The sequence below is a fragment of the Bombus flavifrons genome, chromosome 9 (genome assembly GCF_040668555.2).
Source record: "Bombus flavifrons isolate JBK064 chromosome 9, iyBomFlav1_principal, whole genome shotgun sequence".
Lineage (NCBI taxonomy): Eukaryota > Metazoa > Arthropoda > Insecta > Hymenoptera > Apidae > Bombus > Bombus flavifrons.
The window spans coordinates 13,965,741-13,986,014 of NC_138450.1; the positions used below are offsets into that span (position 1 = coordinate 13,965,741).

Consider the following 20,274-nt stretch of genomic DNA (forward strand, 5'->3'; position numbering starts at 1 on the left):
CAAGATTTTTTCTGTCTTGTCATCATCACCTACAATGTTTTTCAATTTCCATCATAAAAACTGATAAACTATCTTGCTTGCGACGCAATTCGCTACTATTTGAATAAAAACATCGAATAAGTAGGTGGTTAATCGTCATCTTGCAGTGTTTAATTGCTTAATACCAATATCCATATGCCGTACGATAATCATATTGTTGTTAAAGCCACCTGCATTAAATGATGATTTCAGACTAACTTTCAAATGCAAATCTAGTCGTGCCGAGTTTTCGTTGTTTTTGCAATTGTAAATATACGTTTGGCAACATTGTTAGAAAAATCATCCTTTACGTGCACGTTATTTTCTTATCATCACGCTGTGGCTCTGATAATTTGGTGGTTCCCTTATTTTTTTTACAATTACAACAAAAGTCTATTAGCTTTATTTCTTTCTATTGCAAATTCTTCTATCACAGACTAAAACCATACTACTATTTCGTGCGTTTCATTTGATATTTTTATAATTTTACTTTCTGATCACGGTGCTATGTTACGTATGTATCCTTTTACGATTTCACTACGTGCGACTGTATTAAAGAAATTTAAAAAAACCATTTATCAAAATTAATGGTTTACGAAGATACGATACCGAAGAGAAGAAGAGAATGAAATTACGTATCAATTTCTATAAAAATACGATCAATTACGCTTTCTTGTTCCTACGCGAAAACGTTGTTATTAGCTCGAGTATACAATGCCTGATGTATACTGAATAATTGCACATGCCTATTCATATGTCTTTTTACATTTATAAAAGTTACATTTCTGATCATTAGACTGCGGACGTTTATGCAAATGCATATTTTTATCAACAAGGATATTTCCGCAGATATATTCCTTTTTTAGCTACTGAATATATTACAAGGACGACTGTGTTTTGAATATTTTTTACATTTTTATTTATTTTGTACATCGAATATCTATATATTGCCCATAAATGTTGTAGCATTACATTTCCCATAAATATACATAAAGATTCACGATCTACCGACCACCGTGCATCATGCCGACATCAAAATATCCACTTACGATATAACCATTATCAATTCTTCCATAAATGTAGGATTAAAATACAAAAGTATATATTTACTTATATCTCGTATCTATCCTACAAGATAATTTAATATTTTCGTAAATAATTTTTAATTATATATTCGTGTATTTTATTCCACATACGAACAAAATTCTGATTATGCGGAAATACAGAATGACTTCGTAAAAAGTAAAGTAAAAAGGGAAAGAGAGAGAGGATAAAATAAAAATAGCCATCCTTCGCCACGGAAAGAAACCTCGCAAATTTACTTTATCGCGTATAATTGGAATGATTTTTACGAAAAACGTGCGTACACGTGGAGTGAACGTGCTCGAAAAGAAGGAAATGTTTGCAGGGAAGCATATGCACGTGATGTATCAAGGTAGAAATAGTATTTTGACCCTGTCCTTCGACGACGTCGTCGAGTATCACGAGCCGGTTGGCCGGTTTTTCGTTTGTCCGCGTCCCTTTCTTGGAAAACAGGCAACGACCAGCAGTCGTTGCTAGAGGAAAGACAATACGCATTTAGAATATTAGTAGATCGAGGTAGCGTAGTCGTGCTTTTCAGCGCGTCCGCCACATTGAAACGCGTCATAGAGATGATTTGTCCATTTTGATTCTTCGAGAGCGTATCTGTTCGATGAAATCAACGCTATGGGAAGACGAAAGGGAAACGATGCTCCGTTATTAGGATCTCTTCATCTCACTGCATATAAACGAGCGACAGAGATTTAAATAAGAAGAGAATATCTTCGTATTTAGATTTGCTTGATTTAGGAATTTTTCATGAAATTTTGCTTGAACGTAAAAACATACCGTCCCCTATAGATAAGCAATCATTTAAAAGACATTTCATTTACCAAATTAAAATTTAATCCCAAAAACCTATTTAGTAGTAAAATTTCATTTGAGATTCTTCGCTAAATTAAATATGAATAACAAGATAGGTTGCCAGCTTACTTAAATTCGTATTTGTGAATAATTAGCAAAAACAGGTTTCTCTCAGAAGTGAATAGCGATTTTTAACAGAAAAAAAGATTGTATAAAAAATAAATCCATTGCTTTAAACATGCCATTAGTGGAGTAGAAGAGTTAAAGAAGAAAACAAATAAATCTAATACATCTTAATTGGACCATTTATGAGCAAACGGTTTAACGTTGAAAGAATTATTTGACAATTTGAAAAATAAAATCGAAATTGAGTTTGTCAAATTTCATTAAAATTTCATGCCGAATTCTATAAACGTTTGTGAAGTATAATTAAATATACAGTTTTGACAAGGACGCCTATTTTTAGCTATTTACTATAACGAGTTATAAAATTTCATGAACGATTCTCCATTAGTTTTAATCTAACGTTATTTACTCTAAAGAACGAAACTCTCAAAAACAGTATTTTATGTAACGATAATTTATTTCAATTATATTATAATTTAGATTATTAAAAATGACGAACTTATTTCTCTGGATATTTTTTAAAGCTTCTTATATAATATTACACATAAATAATAAGAAGCTTACGTATAAATGTGAATCAATGTATCGGATATTCCTTCAGAAAAAAATTTCAGCAAAATGTCATGAAAATATCAAAATGATCATAAAGAAAATTACTGTTGAAAAATACGAAATAAATGGTCGATATTGAGAGAAAAAAAGTTTCGTGTCATTTCATCTAAATTAATAAACAAAAAATTCTTTATATGTCGAAATAAAGTTCCCTGCTTGTTTAATTTCATTCGTGTTTCTTTTCATTATCATCGCCAAAAGCAAATGCCGAAAACGAATACTTTCTTGTTAATTGTAGGATTACGTTGTAAAAATTGCCACCTTCGAATCGTGTTGTTCGAGTTAAATCACAATAAAAACATAAACTCAAGGAGTACCAGTGTCTTTATCTGCTTCTTTAAAAACATGAATTATTGATTACCTTTTTTATAAACGTTGGTAGGAATATTATTTACATGTATTTGTGTGTGTATTCACACGTGAAAATATTCTTACAAGTATAGTACTTTTATAAATGTAAATAATTATTTTATGATTATTGGAGGAATACTACATCTTAGATTAAGAATACAAATTTTCCTGCATCTTATCTGTTATAACCTGAATAATTCTTGTGTGTAATATATATATATATGTATGTTTTATATATATTTTATGTCGTGTAATTAAAAATCATATCCGGTTTGGTACTTTCTCTGTTTACTACATTGGAACGAGTTAAAAAGATCGGAAGTTTAATTTTTCTTCTGGACAAGACCGAAAAAATGATCTGAAGGTAACGAGTTGTTTCAGTGACAAACAATGTCATTTACGATTAAAAATTGATAAATATTATTTTTCACCTTTTTCCGTTCTTCGCACTTTTGCAAAAGTGATACGATTTTTATTATAAGAAGAGAATATCTTCTATCCTTGTACAACGTACAAATATTATATTTCATATTATAAGAGAAGACATGGAAAGGAAAAACAGTGAAATTAAGTCATCTTCAAACGATCAACCGATCGCATTGTAAGTTTATTTTGTCATTTCGTGCGCATGATTCGATATCAATTAGATCATGTGACCAATCATATTGGTAATTTCATTAATTTTCCTCATCTGCCATCCGAGGAACAATGACGGGCGTGCATAATCATCTTCACGAAAGGTTCCGGAACTTCGGAACGTCGCAAACGTCGAAATCATTAATTATTCTTCTCGTTTCTTCTATTTTGTATAGTTTCCACGAACTCTATTAAAAGTCACGACACTCGTTCATTGAAATTGATAAATTGCAAGATGACAAGTAGACTCGCTTGCAACGAGACGTTTCATTGAAGAAATTATTAAATTTAGTGAAGCAAGCAGCGTGATAGTTGTAATTTATTTTTACCGTGTGGTGCATTAAGTTTCTATTCAAATATCATCAATTGTTAATACAATATAATTGGCTTAGTTAAGTGGATTATAAATATTACAAATGCGTCAAATATCATGTAAATGGAAATAACACGAGTTAAATATCGACTATATACAATTTTAGAATTTAAAACGTTAACTTAGAAAACATTTTTCGATTCTATATTTAAGACTATTAAATTTTGTATGTATAGTAGCTACAAAAAGTAATTGCGCGCACCTTCATTTCTCAATAATGCACTTCTCATCAGTTCTTACATTTTATTTTCGTAATATTACATTTTTGCACTCGTATGAAAGTTCTACTAAATAATACGAAATTCCATATACCTGGACATAATTAATTAGTACGTAAATATCATAGTAAATACAACGACGCGCAAATACCTTTTGTAGACGCTGTGGATTCATCTGTTTGAGTTTGAAAAATGATGACTTTTCGCTTATTTCATTAACAAACGTATGTGACAAAAATAAACGATGCTTTCTCGTATTAAATGTGTAAGTTTGCCGTAATGTTACAAACGATTATTTCTTCAAACTGCCTTCTTCTCTCTAATATTCTATTCCTCGACGTACTGAGAGGATTTTAAGATTATATACGTTCTAAATACGAAACGTGTACACGTATAGTGAATAATTCATAAATCATAGGATTTTCCTTCGTGGAAATTCCTATTTTAATATGTGATTAGCGATTGCAATTTCGATTCATTTTACATGTGTTATTTGCAATCATACATACATATGTAACGACCATTGCATCATAATTCTTAAATATCAGAAAATAAACTGTTTTTAGCTTCGTATTAATAACGTCGTTCGATCTGTTTTTCAGTCTAAATGGATTTAAAAGCTCTTTATAGAATTCGATAGAAACGAAATATAATGGGAGAATATAAAACGAATGATACACGAAACGTATAACATGAAGCAAGGTATAAAAAAAATATATTATGTGAAGCACATGTTATAAACTAAAAAATGAAAACGGAGAAAGCTGCGATCGTTACGAATACCAATTTACTGGCATGACAAAAATATTAAACGACAATTCAGCTTCCGTCATTCTCATTCTTCAGTTAGTCATAAATAATCGTAACAATGCAATCGACGAACACGCGAATACATAACTTAACGTGATTAGTCCAATTCGATGGCATTTAAATTGTTATTGCAAATCATCCATTCCTTAGAACTATCACACATACACTTACATAATGTCTACGAAATTTTACATTCGTATAAGTGACATAAATAATGCGAAAGTAAGCTTATCAGGTTGAAATATCTTAAGTTCGAATTACTTCAAGATTCGACTAATTTACTTTCGGAAATTATCGCAGCTTAACTAATTTAATCTTATGTTTAAAAAAAAGTGTAAAAATCAACTGTATAACTTTAATCTCAGCCACGATACGTTTTACACCACAATACAGCTTTATAATAATAAATGCAGGACACTATCTTATGAAAATCAGCGATAGACTGGCTTTCAACATTGTGATTCTCAGTCGTCGATTTTAACAAAACATTTAAATACAAATTATATACAAATTAATAAATATTTATAAAACTCAATTTCGCTGCCCATTTCATCTGTTTCCTAGTGGACAAAAAAATCTTCTAAAAAGGAAAAGAACATAAAGATAACATTTTCGTTGTTGTATCTTTCGTATGCATAAACTTCTTATTTTTTAATCGATGTGTCGCAAGATATTTGGTGATCCTCTTTCCTTAAGTGACTATCGACAGATATGATGCAATTTTAATCGTTTCAATCGATGATCCACGCATCGTACGGTACCTGAGCAAAGATCCTCTCAACGAAGCTTGTCATTACTTGAACTAATTTCCTCCTTAGATCAGGTTTCATCTCTTTTAACAATTCTTGGCTGTTGGTATTAATGAAGAGATTTAATGCTGCCACTGAAATAACATAGAGAAAGAAAAACTCTTATTAAACACGATTAAACACGGTAATTAAGATTGTTTGAGATCGACTTTAACGCTCACATGAGATAGAACCAGGATTTTATGTAAGCTTTTATGCATAATACCACGATTTTTATGAATGTTTACATGTACGTACAGCATGTTATACATACAGCAATTTACTCGTTGATTTCCATCAAAAACTGATTGCTTAGATAGATATTCAGTTGATTTATAGAAGAAGAGCACACCATTAGAAAGACTAAGATAAACTTAAAGTAAATTACTAATAATTATATCATTTGGTGGTGAAAAAGATTCTCCGCTTTTGCCGTTTACGTAACAGTCTCGCTTAGTAGTTGAACAAAGAAATAAAATAATGTTTTACTTCTAACATTTTTCTTATTTTAAATATCATAATTCTATCAAGTAAGACGACTCTGTTGCTGGAAGAGTTTGCTTTTAGAATGAATTTTTGAGAAAATTAAGAATCTTTTAAATATACATAGATATGTACACTTAATACGCGTATGTGGTTCTTCCAGCAAACTAACTGTAAAGATCTTTATCGATATATTCGTCACCCTTTTTACAAAATTAGCAACGCTATAATCTATTCGATCAAAGGTCGATCAAATTTGAAATGTAGTTTTTACCGAATTAAATTACATTTTGAACAGTTAAACTTTAGTTAAGATTAGCGCATACATTTGCGTGATTTAATCCATTGATTTTTTAGAAAAAAACTTACGAATAATGGCGTTGCTGTCACGAACATTTTCGACGCCCATCTTAATATTCTGCACGCTAAAGTCCATTTTAAGTTGCTGCAACCTTAAATAATTGCGACCTTGAGCAGCGAATGGCTTCGCCCGGATGAATACTTTTGCCTTTACACCTTCTGTAATCATAAGCAGATTTGTTTTTAAATCTAAGTAGATCTTCTTTTTATGTACTTGGCAGGTAGATTTCTAAACAATTTTTTTTTCCATTAATCACAGAATTTATACGCTCATAAATCCTGCAAAAATTATACTATTTCCCTACCAATAGCAAAAATTTATGTTTGAAGATCTGCACATTGACCAAGAGGTTTGCGCTCTGCGTTGCAAACAGCAAAGTGCAATTATATCAAACTGGTTGCATTCTACAAGGCGAATTAATTAGAGGTCAACGTTACCATTCGAGCGAAGATAAGCTCAGTGTCTCTCACGATACATTTCTTTAGATAAACATTTTGTGTCGCATTAAACAAAAAGAACTTATATTTTTCACACTTTTTCAACAGTTTACCACTATATTTTCATTGAAAACTATCTCTGAATATTTTGAAATGAACGAATGTATGATAAATTAAAAATGTATATGTATAGAATTCTGAATAATTTTGTTGCATAAATAAATAAATCGACTATAAGATTATTTTATTATTCATATTTGTATCTTATGAATGCCGAATTTTTTAAAGAATTTTTAAATTCTTATATGAATTAATTTTTCCGAGTAAAAGAACACCAGCATTTTGTTTTCTCTTCTAAAAACGCGTGTTGTATTACACAAATGAAGAATCTTTAACATCAATGTTTATATACTTTTCCAATTCATTACAGATACTTCATTGCTACCCAATCTTCCGGTACTGGAAGATAATTTTTAGTAAAAGAAAATCTTTTCCAAAAATCTTTACTGTTAATATGGAACAATGTTATCGTTAAAATTATCGTTTCTATAATTAAATAGACATTGTTGCGAATTCGACACGGTATTGCCTACGGTATGGAACATAAAAATCAGCTGAAAACAAATTTCCATTACGTCGATGGTGAAAGTTGAGGACGCTAGTGACTTTTACCTTTTCACTTAGCCCACGATGTTCTACCATCGCTGTTTATTTATCTCTTCAATTATAATTGCTCACCGTCACAACCCGCTTCTACTCGCAGCCATCTAATTGATACTTTATCTCATGAGTAACCCATTTGAACTCGAATCACGTTTCACTCGAAGTATCTATTCTACGGTTCATCGTAGTATCTTACAGCTCTTGCAATTGTAATGTTCAATAATTTACCAATGTTGGTGCGATAGGCAAATTTAACATTTCGATAATTAGATTAACGTTATTTAACCCGGCAATCGAAATTCAATCTTACGTAGAAGATAGGAAAATTTACCATCTATGCGGTTGCAAATTTCTGATATTGCAATTCTTAACGATAATTCGACTATCGGCAAAGCAAAAGCTTTTTTTTTTTATTTAATTATTTACATTCGCAATTTGTCCGATTTGGACATTTGGTAGAATTTTGACAAAGCAAAAGTGTTGGCAATCTTTACGATTCGGCTTAACTACACTGATCAGGGCCGGCGCAAGGCAGGTTCAACGCGTTTGCCGGAACCCGGCCCCGCGTTTTGAGAGACACCGCAATTAAAAAACACCGATTTTGATTAGCTTTTTACAGAATGACGATACCATTAACAGATGCAAGACATTTTTTTAGTAGCGATGATTCAGTTTAAAGCAGTGACAAAAATTATGACAGTTCAGTGTAACTCCATAAAGTCCTCGTATCCTGAAAACTACTTTACATCAATGGTTTTTTGCAAAAGTCATACATGATTACAAATTTTCTACTTTCATTGAATTTTGTGTCTTTCGAAAACGAATTACGCATGCGAAAAAATATTACTTGGATTTGTTTAAAAAACTGCTTATAAAAAATATATAATACGTAACTGCATTCGTAAATAAATAATTGCTCGTTGTAAAATTTAAGTGTAGGATTTGAATGTGTATTCAGGCCCCGCGAATGGTCACGCCGGCCCTGACACTGATATTTGCTATATCGATATATACCATATATACTATATTACTACGTTAATAATCAGCAAATATCACAGATTACCACTACATTCTCCATTGACAATTACGTTAAAAATAACTATCGTTCCTTACCATATTCACCCCAATAGTCACCAGCACCGCTGGCTTTCACCAACAGCAAGGTACCACTAGACCTGTACTTGGCAGCAGCTCTGATTTTCGGAATGCTGAGGGCTAATTGCAGCTGTACCTCGTCTTCCGATAATCTGGCCCTCAAACCAGTCACTCGTAACGTAGAAACTCCTCTTGCTGTAATGTTCTTAAACTGAGCCCTGTAACCATCCGGTCCTCCACCAAGTGCGATATGGAGTTCGTCAAGGATAATGGGTTCCACCTCTGGATAGCCCAATTGCGGTAAACCTGAGGTTCGATAATCGCTAAATTAACACGTTTGATCTGTATCAGGCAGTTTGAAGTTAATTTCGTATTTTCTTGGGTTATCGTCGAAATTATGAAATTTAAATATCGTTTAAATATCGAACGATGCGAAAGAAAATTTTGGGATGGTTGAAAATTGATGCGTTTCTATTTATATTTAGAGAAATATAAAAGATATCTTTTTTTCATTTCACGTGTTGCAGATGTGAATAAACGTCAACGTTGTATTAGCCTCCGGTAGAATTTTGTGCTTATATTAATTAAAAGGAACAGCGAAAGGAGAGAAAGGATTAATCGATCGATTGCAGCTCTGTCTACGTTTTTTTATTATTATATCATTTATCGAGAATAGCGAGAAAAGAAATTCTTATAAATGTCAGATAAAGATGAACGCTTCGATGTTAAAAATTCCTGCGATGTTTTATTCAATATTCTCGAGTAAACCGAACCTATTCCATCGTACTGTAACGCGTAGTTCTAGTGGAATGTAGGACACTGGGTGACCATTCGAATACACCGTTATAACCTGCTTCTTTGGCGCTCGATGTTTCTTTTTTTCATTCGTTCTCAACGATACCACGTGCTCCCGCAATCTGCAATTCTCGACTTTCGACTTCCGTATTTTTCACCGTATGACACGCGAATCCTACTTTTAGAAAATGGGTCTACGGATCTCGGGCAAGTGTGTAATGCAACTTGGTTACTGCGTCTCAGTTATCAGGTGTCTCGCGGTGAATGATCGAAAGAAAAGTCACAGATTCGAGATACGAACGAAATTTAGAGTTAAATCAAACGATCGAAATAAAATTTTATTGGAGAACGTGTTTTTTCATATTTTCAGAAAAGAGTTTGTTAAGGGTAGGAGAGAATAATTGTTTATTTGCAAATATATTTATAAATATCGGAGAAATTATTTTGATACATTTGGAAAAAGTAAGATACCTTTACGTAAGCAATTATTGCACCTTTTAAAATCTTATACGTATTAAGCAAGAACTCAACGTATATTTAAATAACAATAAATAAATCGGAATAAATCGTAAAACGTGTAGACAATTATCGACTTATTAAATAAAAGGTAAAATGTCTGAAGACAATTAAACTAAACATTTGTGCGTACAGTTTAATTCCAGAGTTACGTTAATTCCGCAATTACGTAATTATGCGTAGTAGAATATCGATATTCCCATGAGAATTTCTACGAGATAGGTACCGTTAGAAGAGAATTTTGATCCCGGCACTCTTCCCGAGGTAGTCTCTGTAGCAACACTAAAAAGTGTAAAACACGCGTAACTTGTTCAAAATTCTCCTTTCGCTAAAAATTTACAATCCGAAGGATACTCAACAAGTATAATTTTCCTATCTATTTTAAGATTTCTGCTAACAAACGTTTAATCGATATATTCCGTTGAAAACCTAAATACACGCGGGTGATAAATATTAACAATATTAAAAATCAGACGTATCTAGGTTAAATTAATTGTTCCGCTAAACTTCGCCAAATGTTTAACGCAAATAATTTCTTACCATGCCGGAAGTGTTCGGTGAGTGCATTGGCTGACCTAGCGAGGCAACTCTCGATATTGTAGTCCCTGCTGGAGCAAGGTTCTAAAAACTCTAATCCTCTGTATCTACCGATGGCCTGTACGCCGATCAGCAACGAACACGCGCACACCAACAAGATGCTCTTCATCGTTGTCTTCAGTTTCAGATCGTTGGCTCCTGTATGTCGACGTTCCCCGAACCTTCTCCGTGTCGATCGAATTTCTCCGCGTGGAATGACCGACGGTCAGGGATGCGCCAAGCCTTATAGCACCTTGACATTGCCCCCGCTTTGCCTTCGACGCTTGTACACGAAGAACAAAACAGAATCCAACGATGAATCGAGCACCTCCCTTTTGAAGGACTTTCTTCGATGTCGAAATTAAGCACAGACGAGTTATTTGTGAATTAAGTTCCGAAAACATTGCGTTACACGGGCTTCGTAGTGGCATAGTTATAGATAAGCAAATCGATTAACTCGACGAAACATAACCTAAAGAAAATGGATGAAACAAAAGGTAAAGAAAATCGACGAAATTATATTAGCACAAGCATAGGTCAAGTGCTTTAGCATTGCATATCGTAACATGTTATTTTATATTAGTATGTAACATAATATTCTTGTATTTAACGTGGTGTTCGTTTATTTTACTGTGTTGATATTTGTATACCGATATTGATACCGATACAATAATGTATTTTTCAATGCGCGTAAAACAACGAACAGATTTGACGCAATGGTACAGAAGTTTTTGAAAGAGTTCAGAAATGGCATAGTTGAAAGTCGACGTCGGTAAAACAGCGCCGGTAAACGATAGCACCGCTGGTGACTTCAACGCGCGTATAAAGAAGCAACCGCTAGGCTTCGACGATTAGATCGCGAACTACAATTTTCAAACCTACAATTTTTTAAATTTGTATAATGCTTTTTCTAAACCATTTACGGTTATTTAGAAATTAATTGTAATACGAAAAATTATCTGTTACGGAAATTAAATTAGCATAGATATAGCGTTTTCTTGTGCAAAGCAAAGTATCCAACTGCATTGCAATATTAAGTGTATATTATAAATTCGTATCGTATCAATATATTTATTCTATTCGGATTTATTTCGATGTTATTTAAAAAGAAAAATTGTAATTGCAAACGATCCTTATTTTAAAAAATTATTATAGCCACGTATGTTGTATATCGATACATGAAAAATAAAAGCTGGTAAGAAGATTTCGTCTTCTTCAGGATTAATTTCGTTCAGGATCGTTACGTTGTATAGAGGTCAACGTTTACAGCGTTTCTCGTGGTGGCGTTAGAAAGCGCAAGCTGGTCTCTAAAGAAACAATTCTCATAAATTCGTACTTTCCTCCTTCTTTCTTCTCCGAATGCATTACATCAACACGATCGATACAGAGCACGATACGTGTTAATTATTTTAGTGGCTAACTTTCTCGCAGTTTCCATAGTCGCGACTTTCTTCTACGCGTGGAAAACGATAGAGACGAACTGATATACGAAAAGTGGCGCTAATCACCGACATTGTCGAGATTCTTACGAATTTCTAGTTACAACTAGGTATATTGCACGCTTAACAAAATAGATAACAAAGTATCTTGGAAACACAGTTTGTTAATGAACTAGTCTTCCCTTGAGAAGGTTGCTAATCTTCGAAGTAAATGGCAATTTGCTACAGAAAGAAATTGTTATCGTTTTCCAAAACTACGATAGTAAAGTTTCTGATCCTCTGCGAAGGAATAATTCGTTTTAAAAATAGCTTAAACTTCAAAAATATAACATAACTTTATTAAAATATAATATAACCAACAATATTTGTTTAACATACGTTAAAACACCGAACACATTTATATGTTACTAATATATACGGAACACATTTATTATAACGAACGATAAAAGTTTGATCAAGGTACGATGAAAGTAAGCGGATGTGAATGGTAGACGTCAGAGAAGTTGGCGCGTTTAGCGAAGAATGTTAAGCACCGTTAATAAGCACCGTAACTCGTGCTCACGATAGGAATCGATCATGATCGAGCGTTATTAACCGTAATGTTTTCGTACGGTGTTACATTATACGCAAACGCAGGAATCTAAAATATTTGAAATCTTGAGGTTAACGATTCGTAATAAAATCGTATTAGAAACATCGATATCTTTTAGAAGCAATACTTTAGCAGCGATATTTTTCACAAGTTTAATCGCGTATCCCTGATTATCGTTTCTTATCGTACCTTCTACCCCTATGAGAATCGAAAATTTGAGAGTAGAGTAAAATTACTCGTAATTAATTCTACAAGTAGAGCCAATGAGATTTCTATGGCTGGAAATAAGAGGAGAACGAAGAATAACAAAATTACATCGAAGGTTTCGTTTTTCAAAAAATCAAGTTTTTCCAATTCCAAACATATCGTCGAATTAAAGAACGATTCAACTTTAATCCACGAAGATCGTTCGATAGAAACGGTACAAGATGGTCCATTTATTTTTCGTTAGAAAAAAAGACAATGACGTTTCGCAGGGGCATTTTCAAAGTCGGTACCTCCGTTACCTAATGTCATCCTTTTAACGCAAATTATCGACAGTGTCCGATGAGAGTCGACGCGCCATGAGAATGCGAGGTCAGAGACCGTCAGCCTCTCAAGGCGAACAGCTATCCTGACAGAGGAAGAAAGTCTCGTGTTCGCTTCGTTACGTTCGTTAGTACGAACGGAAGAAGAGAAGATTCGCGATTTCCGAGAAGCTCTTGAATAATCCTTGAATCGTAATTTGCTATCGTAAAAAGCCAATTGTGCGGTCTTACTCAATGGACATGTCGATAGATACGATCGAAGAATAGAAGTTACGAGTAGAATAGATGTATCGATCGATGGGATTTTCCATTGCATGAATAGCCAATAAAGAGATGAAAATTCAGTTTCTCGTTCATATGAAACTAACAGGTCTGAATATTTGCATTAGACCGCGAAGAAAATAAAACGCTTGAAAAAGAGGAATAACTAGAATTAATTGCATTATCTGTTGGAAAATTGTCTGACAAAAGATCAGGAGGTCGAGTAACTAAAAATACGTAAGAGACAACGAGGAAATAACTATAAATTTGTGTTTGCTTTTAAAAATTCAATCAGCCCTTTCTACTTCTCTTAAAATCGCTATTTTCTACGTATCAAACGTTTACGGAAACCTGTAATTTCCGTATCCTGGTTTTTTATCAGAACGTATAAGTATGTCATTCGTGATTCATTTTGTATTAAGACTTTCTTCAAGAAAACGAAAAAATGTCTCTCCACGTTTAGTTTAGTCGAGAGAATTTGCAGTCTTCTAATTATCGCTTTTTACATAATAATCACATCTTTTCTTATCGATCTCACTTGTACAAGTAATCGATATTCTCCGAATTAAAAAGAATCTAGCTGATTTGTAATTATCTTTCTTTTACCTCACAGATGAGATTCGTATTCTTCTTTTTCACTTATGTTTTATCATTTTCCCCTTTTCCTATTTCTTACAAAACGTGTATAAAATAAAATCAAACGATAAAGAAATATTTCTGGCAATACCAAAGTGTCGACCAAAAATACAAAATATCCAAAAATACGAAGTACCAAGTGATGTCCAAAAGTATTCACCAGCTTCTTCGATAAAATTATATCGAAATCTGTAAAAACTGTATGATTCTTTATAAAAGTCTCGTGTAAAATATAATTTTTCGATCTAAAGTTCAAATAGATCATAAGTCGCGAAGTAGTTTTAAAATAAAAATAGATAACGTAAACTGCATAATGAACTATTTTTACCAACACATAGGACAGTATAGAGCACATATAGAACAGAAAGAAAATAATTTGGAAGCTACTTAGATAAATTTCAATTCTTCGTAATGAACGAGCCAAAATGAAAAAGTTACAACTTCGATATCACAATCGTTTTGATCTCTTGCTAATTACATTTCACAAAAGAATTAAACAAAGAATCGCGACACGACCCTCGCAGAGTTATCTCGTAGGTCTCGGTTTGATGATTTTGTCGAAAGGAAAATTACGAAAAGAGCCGTCAAAAATCTCCGTGTACCCTTTGGAAACGAGTTCGTTGATTATACGTCTGGTAACCACGAATCCTGGCTGCCACGAGCCATTTATTATTTTATCGAGAATATTCTCGAGTATTTTATGACCGGATAGCAAATTTGTGATATGAAGCTTCAAATCCCCGATCTGTTGTACATCCACATCGACTCGAATCTTTTGTCCTGGTTTTCTGGTAACGACGGTCGTTTGAAAGTAATCATCTAAGAACAAGACAGCCGAGATAATTTTATATTTTTCGTGCATGTTAATTTACTCTGAAATCGTTTGAAGATAAAAAGGTAATATTGAAACTCTGTCTTACAAAGATCCAACGTGAATTTTCCCTTATTGTTTATACTGGAGCCTAGCGCTGTCCCTTTAAACTCATACCAACCTGACAGGAATTTTGCTGGGAAACTCTGAGTGTACACTATCTAAAAATTAATATCATTTTTTAATTAATAGTTACTAGTAACTAGTATCGCAGTAAATCTTCGTCTTTCTCTTTGCGATTGTTATGTCAGTATCTATCGTTTGTATTACGAAAGAAATAGACAGTTTCGACGCTGTAAGAGAGGAATCGCGTTGAGACGCACTTTGAACCGATTTGCAGAAACTTTGAAATTTTGTTGCAACGATTTACAGATGACCAGCGTGTATTTTTATTAGTTTGCAGCTGTAGCAGCGGTGATAGATTGCCTTCGAGACTTGAAAGACCGTTGCAATAAGAAAGATAAAGATCTTATGTTGGAAATATTTCGAAAAAGAGAAAGTTGGAACTACTATGCTTTCTATTATTTGGCTTTAGTGCTTAGGCATCTTTGCTTACCTTATAATTCGGTATGTCACTGACGAATTTCGTCACTTTACTGTTAGTCCATCCACTCTCGGTGACGTTCCTTAGCGTTAAGGTAAAGCCTAATTTGGCATTTCCACGTGACGCTGATACTTCTTTGGCGAAAAGTGGATCGAAGGTGACTACATTGTATTGGGGAAGGCCAGTTTTGAAGTAAGGTCGAACTGCATTTAACGCTTCTCGTATGCATCCATCGAATCCTGGCACATTTGGATGACAATTCTTGAAATAATCCTCTAAAAAAAGGAAATACTGTTAGGACGCTATAATTGAAGAAATCCATTAAAACTTGCACAGCTGAAATAAACTTAATAGAAAAAAAAAAAGAAAAAAAATATGAAGCTAGATACAGCGTTTTAAATTACCTGAACTAAAAAGGAAAAGATAAATTGGAAACATGAAAACCATAGAATTATGTTACCATTTTAAGTATACAGTAATCTAGTTCGTAATAGTTTCAACGTGTTTGATGCAACATGCAATTATGAAAATTAGAAGAAAAAAAAGCAGATATAAGTAGGTGTTATCGTGGTATCAATATCGTGCAATATTCTAATTATTATTTCAATAAAAAACAGTAACGCAACAAGATGGGGGGAGGGGGCATTGCTGTTGAAAAAATACGAAATTACCATTTAGAAGCATGTTAGTGACAGATGTAAATAATTATTATTCTAATTGTAAAATAGGTATTAATCGGCTGTACTCTCCAATACTTTTCTATTTCTTCTGAAAAATAGTAATTCTCTTCTAAACAACGTGAAAATAGAACGAAACACTCCGTACGCTTTATTATTCTTCGAATACCACAAGGAAATTATAATTTATATCAAATGCTGTTTTCCTCTTTCGCAACAGACCGTCCGTTCACCCCAATTTCCTTACAATTGTTCCGAATCATTTGAGAAAATTTCACTCGCGTCGCTTACGCTTCATTGCATTCCTTAGAGCCCTATCAATATATACTCAAACTATCGATATACAGGGTGGTTGGTAACTAGTGGTACAAGCGGGAAGGGGGTGATTCTACGCGAAAAAAGAAGTCGAAAATATAGAATAAAAATTTTTTTTTTCTTAATTTTTCCATCGAGACAACGATCTACAGTGAGATCCATCATAACGAGACGCGGTAAAGTGCACGCGTACCGAGCGAAAATTCAAAGTCGATTTTCTCGAAAACAAAGCCTCGAACGAAAAATTTTTATTCTATATTTTCGACTTCTTTTTTCGCATAGAATCACCCCCTTTCCGCTTATACCACCAGTTACCAACCACCCTGTATATTGTCAATATTTCGAGATTGTCGACTAAAAGGATCAATATGTATTGTCAATATTTATTGACAAACCACATTTTCATCGAGAACCTTGAAATATCGACGATATTATCGATCGCCTGAGGACGCCTTACGCATTAGTTTTCGTCCATAAAACTCGCACTGTTATTAGTTTAATCAATTACTCATTGTTTAATCGCAATAAACTTTCTTATCGATTCGCTAAATACATTAATATTTCTTCTTATTATCGTTACTTTATAATCTTGTTATTACTTTAATGGAAGCATTAATGATAATAATAGGTTGGCCCATGGTGAAAGTCGTGTTATTCAATATCGTGGTAATATTTTAACGAAGCATTTTTCGAAACCTTCTCTCGCGTAACTCGTCAAGATGTTACGTGAAAACCCGTAAAGAGAAACAACGAACATCGCGAGCAAATAACAATGAAGAATTGCGAAAACTGCATTTACGATTTTACACTTTGCCTGTGCGATCTTGGTCGACGTAATTTTACTCGCACTGGCAGAAACACGAATATCATTTCCTTTTCTTTTCTCTACTCATAAGAGAAAAAACCAGCAAAATACTACTCAGCCAAATAAGCAACCATGTTCTATATATAAAGAAGCATCGTGCAAGAAACGAAACTCTTGTAATCCCAAAAGGAAGACGATAAGCTACTGAAAAAAATTAAAGCTACTGCTACTATTGAACCAATTTGCAATTATTTCTTCCAATTATTCCTAGCGATACGATCGATTCCAATCACCAATCGATCCTTCGGTCCATCGAATCCGCGTATCATACCAATACCAATAACAGCACTGTTTCAATTTCAGCTTCGAGAAAACGAAAATGTATGGATGGAAGAAATTCAACTTTGAAATGCCATTCGCTTACCAAAGTCTGCACTTATCGATGATGCACAAAACAAGGAGATGAATATGACGAAAATCTGGATCGGCGATGACATCTCGGCGATCGATAACGTGTTGCTGGTGCAACGCGTTCGCGATCAAACGCACGAAAAGTGTAATTCCGAGCAACGCGAACGATGCTTACGCTTTCACTCTCGACCATACATCTGAGAGAAAGGTTAACTGTATTGGGTTTTTGTACTATGATTTTCGGTCGATCCTACACAATCCAGCGTCGAGAACTGGGACAGTTCACATTTATCAACGACACCAAGTAATAAAAAATTGAACGATCTTCCACGGTGGAATATTTTACACTGCACTTTCTGCTGCTCTATTTTCTCGCAATCTAGCGAACGTGTATTTTTTTGTTCGTGGATGGTGACATGACTGGTACAATCACAATTTTCTGAAGGATTTTCAATATCCTTGAACGATGGCGTAAATGGAGAGAATTAGATCTAGCGACGAAGAAGGAGTTGTTTTGTAAACAGGCTACTAGCTAACGTAAGACATCTTTGATATCTATGACTAAAATTGTCCTTTTATTAAACTTCTAGTGGCGAAATCGTCGATTTATACAACGTTTCTCGAACTATACTTCATTTTGAAAGAAGTTCGATTTGAAAGTGAAAAGAACGTATACGTAGATAGATATATATAGGGGCACTTGATCGAAACAAGGTTCAATGGAGCTCGTCGTAAATGTTAAATGCTGTTAACGTGTGACACGCAAGAGTAACAATTTGTGGCAAAACATCTGCGCGAAATGAAAATTTTCTAAATAAAGTTTGAACGTTTCTAGACTCTCCGTTAAGTATTGTAAAAATTCTCTCCGAGATTTCAAATCTGTTTTGCATTCGTAATAAAACGTTACTAACACGACTCCAGGGAAACTAATCACTTTCCTTTATCGATAGATGTTAATAACGCGCGAATGATCTTTACGTTATCTTCAGTTTTCGTTAAGAAAATATTTTATTTAAGGTAACGTTATAAAATGTAAAATGTAATGTTAAATACCGTTACTCTTACAAACGATAATCGATATTACCGAAGTAACCGGCATTAGCATTGTGAAATATTCGGTATGTATAAATAGAAAGTGTATTAATGAGAGATTAGAACGAAGAAATAAGTGCGAGAAACGGCGGATAAATAGTGAGAACGGAATCAAATAGAAAGAACGGATAGACGCGAATAATATTGAGTCCACTAACGGGTAAGTGTACGGATGATGTAGAGATTGCAAACTAACTTGATTTTTAATTAATCGTGACTCCTTTTGTATCATACGTGAGAAAATACGTAAGCTCTTTAGTAAGCGAAAGTTTCTTACATAATGTATCTGCATTATACGAGATGTGGCAACAAAATTTCGAAAATAACCGACTTAATAAGATCTTATTTTCGAAATTAAATAAATGTGAGACTATCGCCTTCGAAGTATAACTCTAAAGACTAAATATACGTACTGCAACGTTAGGTATATTATTTGTAACATTTGTTGCAACTTACTTTGCGATATCCATTATAATTTTCAATTTTATTTCTACCAGTTTGATACAAATTCGGATTTCGTAAATTCAAAAAGAAAAAGAAAGTTTCTTTTATTAGACGTGATAGAACAGTCTCAAGAGCGAATATGGAGATACTGCAATGATATGGATGGTTTTGAACTTGAGAATTCTTTTACAGAAAATGAAATAATTCTTTTTTATTTAAAGAAGTATTTTCTTTAAAAAAAATCGCCTTTAATCGAATTATTTAATGTTAAACGATTTTGAATCTTCCTTGCACCTTCCTGAAGACAACCAGGCATACAATCGAGTAAAACCTGACCACGAACGTTCACGGATAATTCGACGTCGTATGTGTGAAAAATTGTTCAAACTTTATAAGACAAAGTATATGACTTTGGGCTTCCAATAAAAATAATTTTAATAATAATTTTTAGCTTTCGCTAAAACGTTACTTTTCATTCATTCAACGTGTACATCTCTTCGCATTCATTGCACATGAAAACAGGAGCGAAATCGAAGGTAAATATACATTCTTATATGAATCCATACCGAGCGTTCAGTCTACCGAAAATCTGATTACAAAATACAATAAGCATGATTACAAATTAATGCAAATTGTCTGCCAACATTATCAGGAACGTCATATTGTAGCAATCAATCTTTCATTCCGTTGTATCATCTTCCATATCAAATACCCGCATTGCATTTAGAAATCCGCGACTTTCATTAATAACTAATTGTAAAGTGAGTTCGTTATGTTAGCTTCTTTTTTCTTGTTACCTTAAGACAAAAGGACCACGACCGATTTTAAACTTGAAAATTAAGTACTCGTCCGTAGAAAAGGCCCACGAGACAAAACTAAATTAAACTACTAAACTAACTAACTAAATTAAAGATAAAA

General features: G+C 33.5%; 2 protein-coding genes across 2 annotated transcripts; both read right to left on the bottom strand.

The window, feature by feature from the left end:
* Window positions 1-4,900: 4,900 nt before the first annotated feature.
* Window positions 4,901-12,412, bottom strand: Jhbp2 (Juvenile hormone binding protein 2). The gene is made up of 4 exons (XM_069120892.1): window positions 10,707-12,412; window positions 8,874-9,161; window positions 6,669-6,818; window positions 4,901-5,911 (listed from the first exon to the last, which is right to left on the bottom strand). Exons 1-4 carry the CDS (start codon window positions 10,870-10,872, stop codon window positions 5,760-5,762), a joined length of 756 nt encoding a protein of 251 aa, XP_068976993.1. The 5' UTR covers window positions 10,873-12,412; the 3' UTR covers window positions 4,901-5,759.
* A 20-nt stretch (window positions 12,413-12,432) lies between these two features.
* On the bottom strand, window positions 12,433-18,437 carry Jhbp16 (Juvenile hormone binding protein 16). Its single transcript, XM_069120899.1, has 4 exons — window positions 17,834-18,437; window positions 15,625-15,887; window positions 15,118-15,229; window positions 12,433-15,016 (listed from the first exon to the last, which is right to left on the bottom strand). The coding sequence occupies exons 1-4, from the start codon at window positions 17,904-17,906 to the stop codon at window positions 14,724-14,726; spliced, it is 741 nt and encodes a 246-aa protein (XP_068977000.1). The 5' UTR covers window positions 17,907-18,437; the 3' UTR covers window positions 12,433-14,723.
* Between the last annotated feature and the right edge of the window lie 1,837 nt (window positions 18,438-20,274).

Coding starts and splice junctions, on each gene's coding strand:
- Jhbp16 (XM_069120899.1), bottom strand. CDS start 17,906: ATGTCATCGCCGATCCAGATTTTCGTCATATTCATCTCCTTGTTTTGT. Junction 15,888..17,833: donor ATCGATAAGTGCAGACTTTG/GTAAGCGAATGG, acceptor TCCTTTTTTTAG/AGGATTATTTCAAGAATTGT. Junction 15,017..15,117: donor AAAATTCACGTTGGATCTTT/GTAAGACAGAGT, acceptor TCTTGTTCTTAG/ATGATTACTTTCAAACGACC.
- Jhbp2 (XM_069120892.1), bottom strand. CDS start 10,872: ATGAAGAGCATCTTGTTGGTGTGCGCGTGTTCGTTGCTGATCGGCGTA. Junction 6,819..8,873: donor TGACTATTGGGGTGAATATG/GTAAGGAACGAT, acceptor TTATGATTACAG/AAGGTGTAAAGGCAAAAGTA. Junction 5,912..6,668: donor TGACAGCAACGCCATTATTC/GTAAGTTTTTTT, acceptor ATGTTATTTCAG/TGGCAGCATTAAATCTCTTC.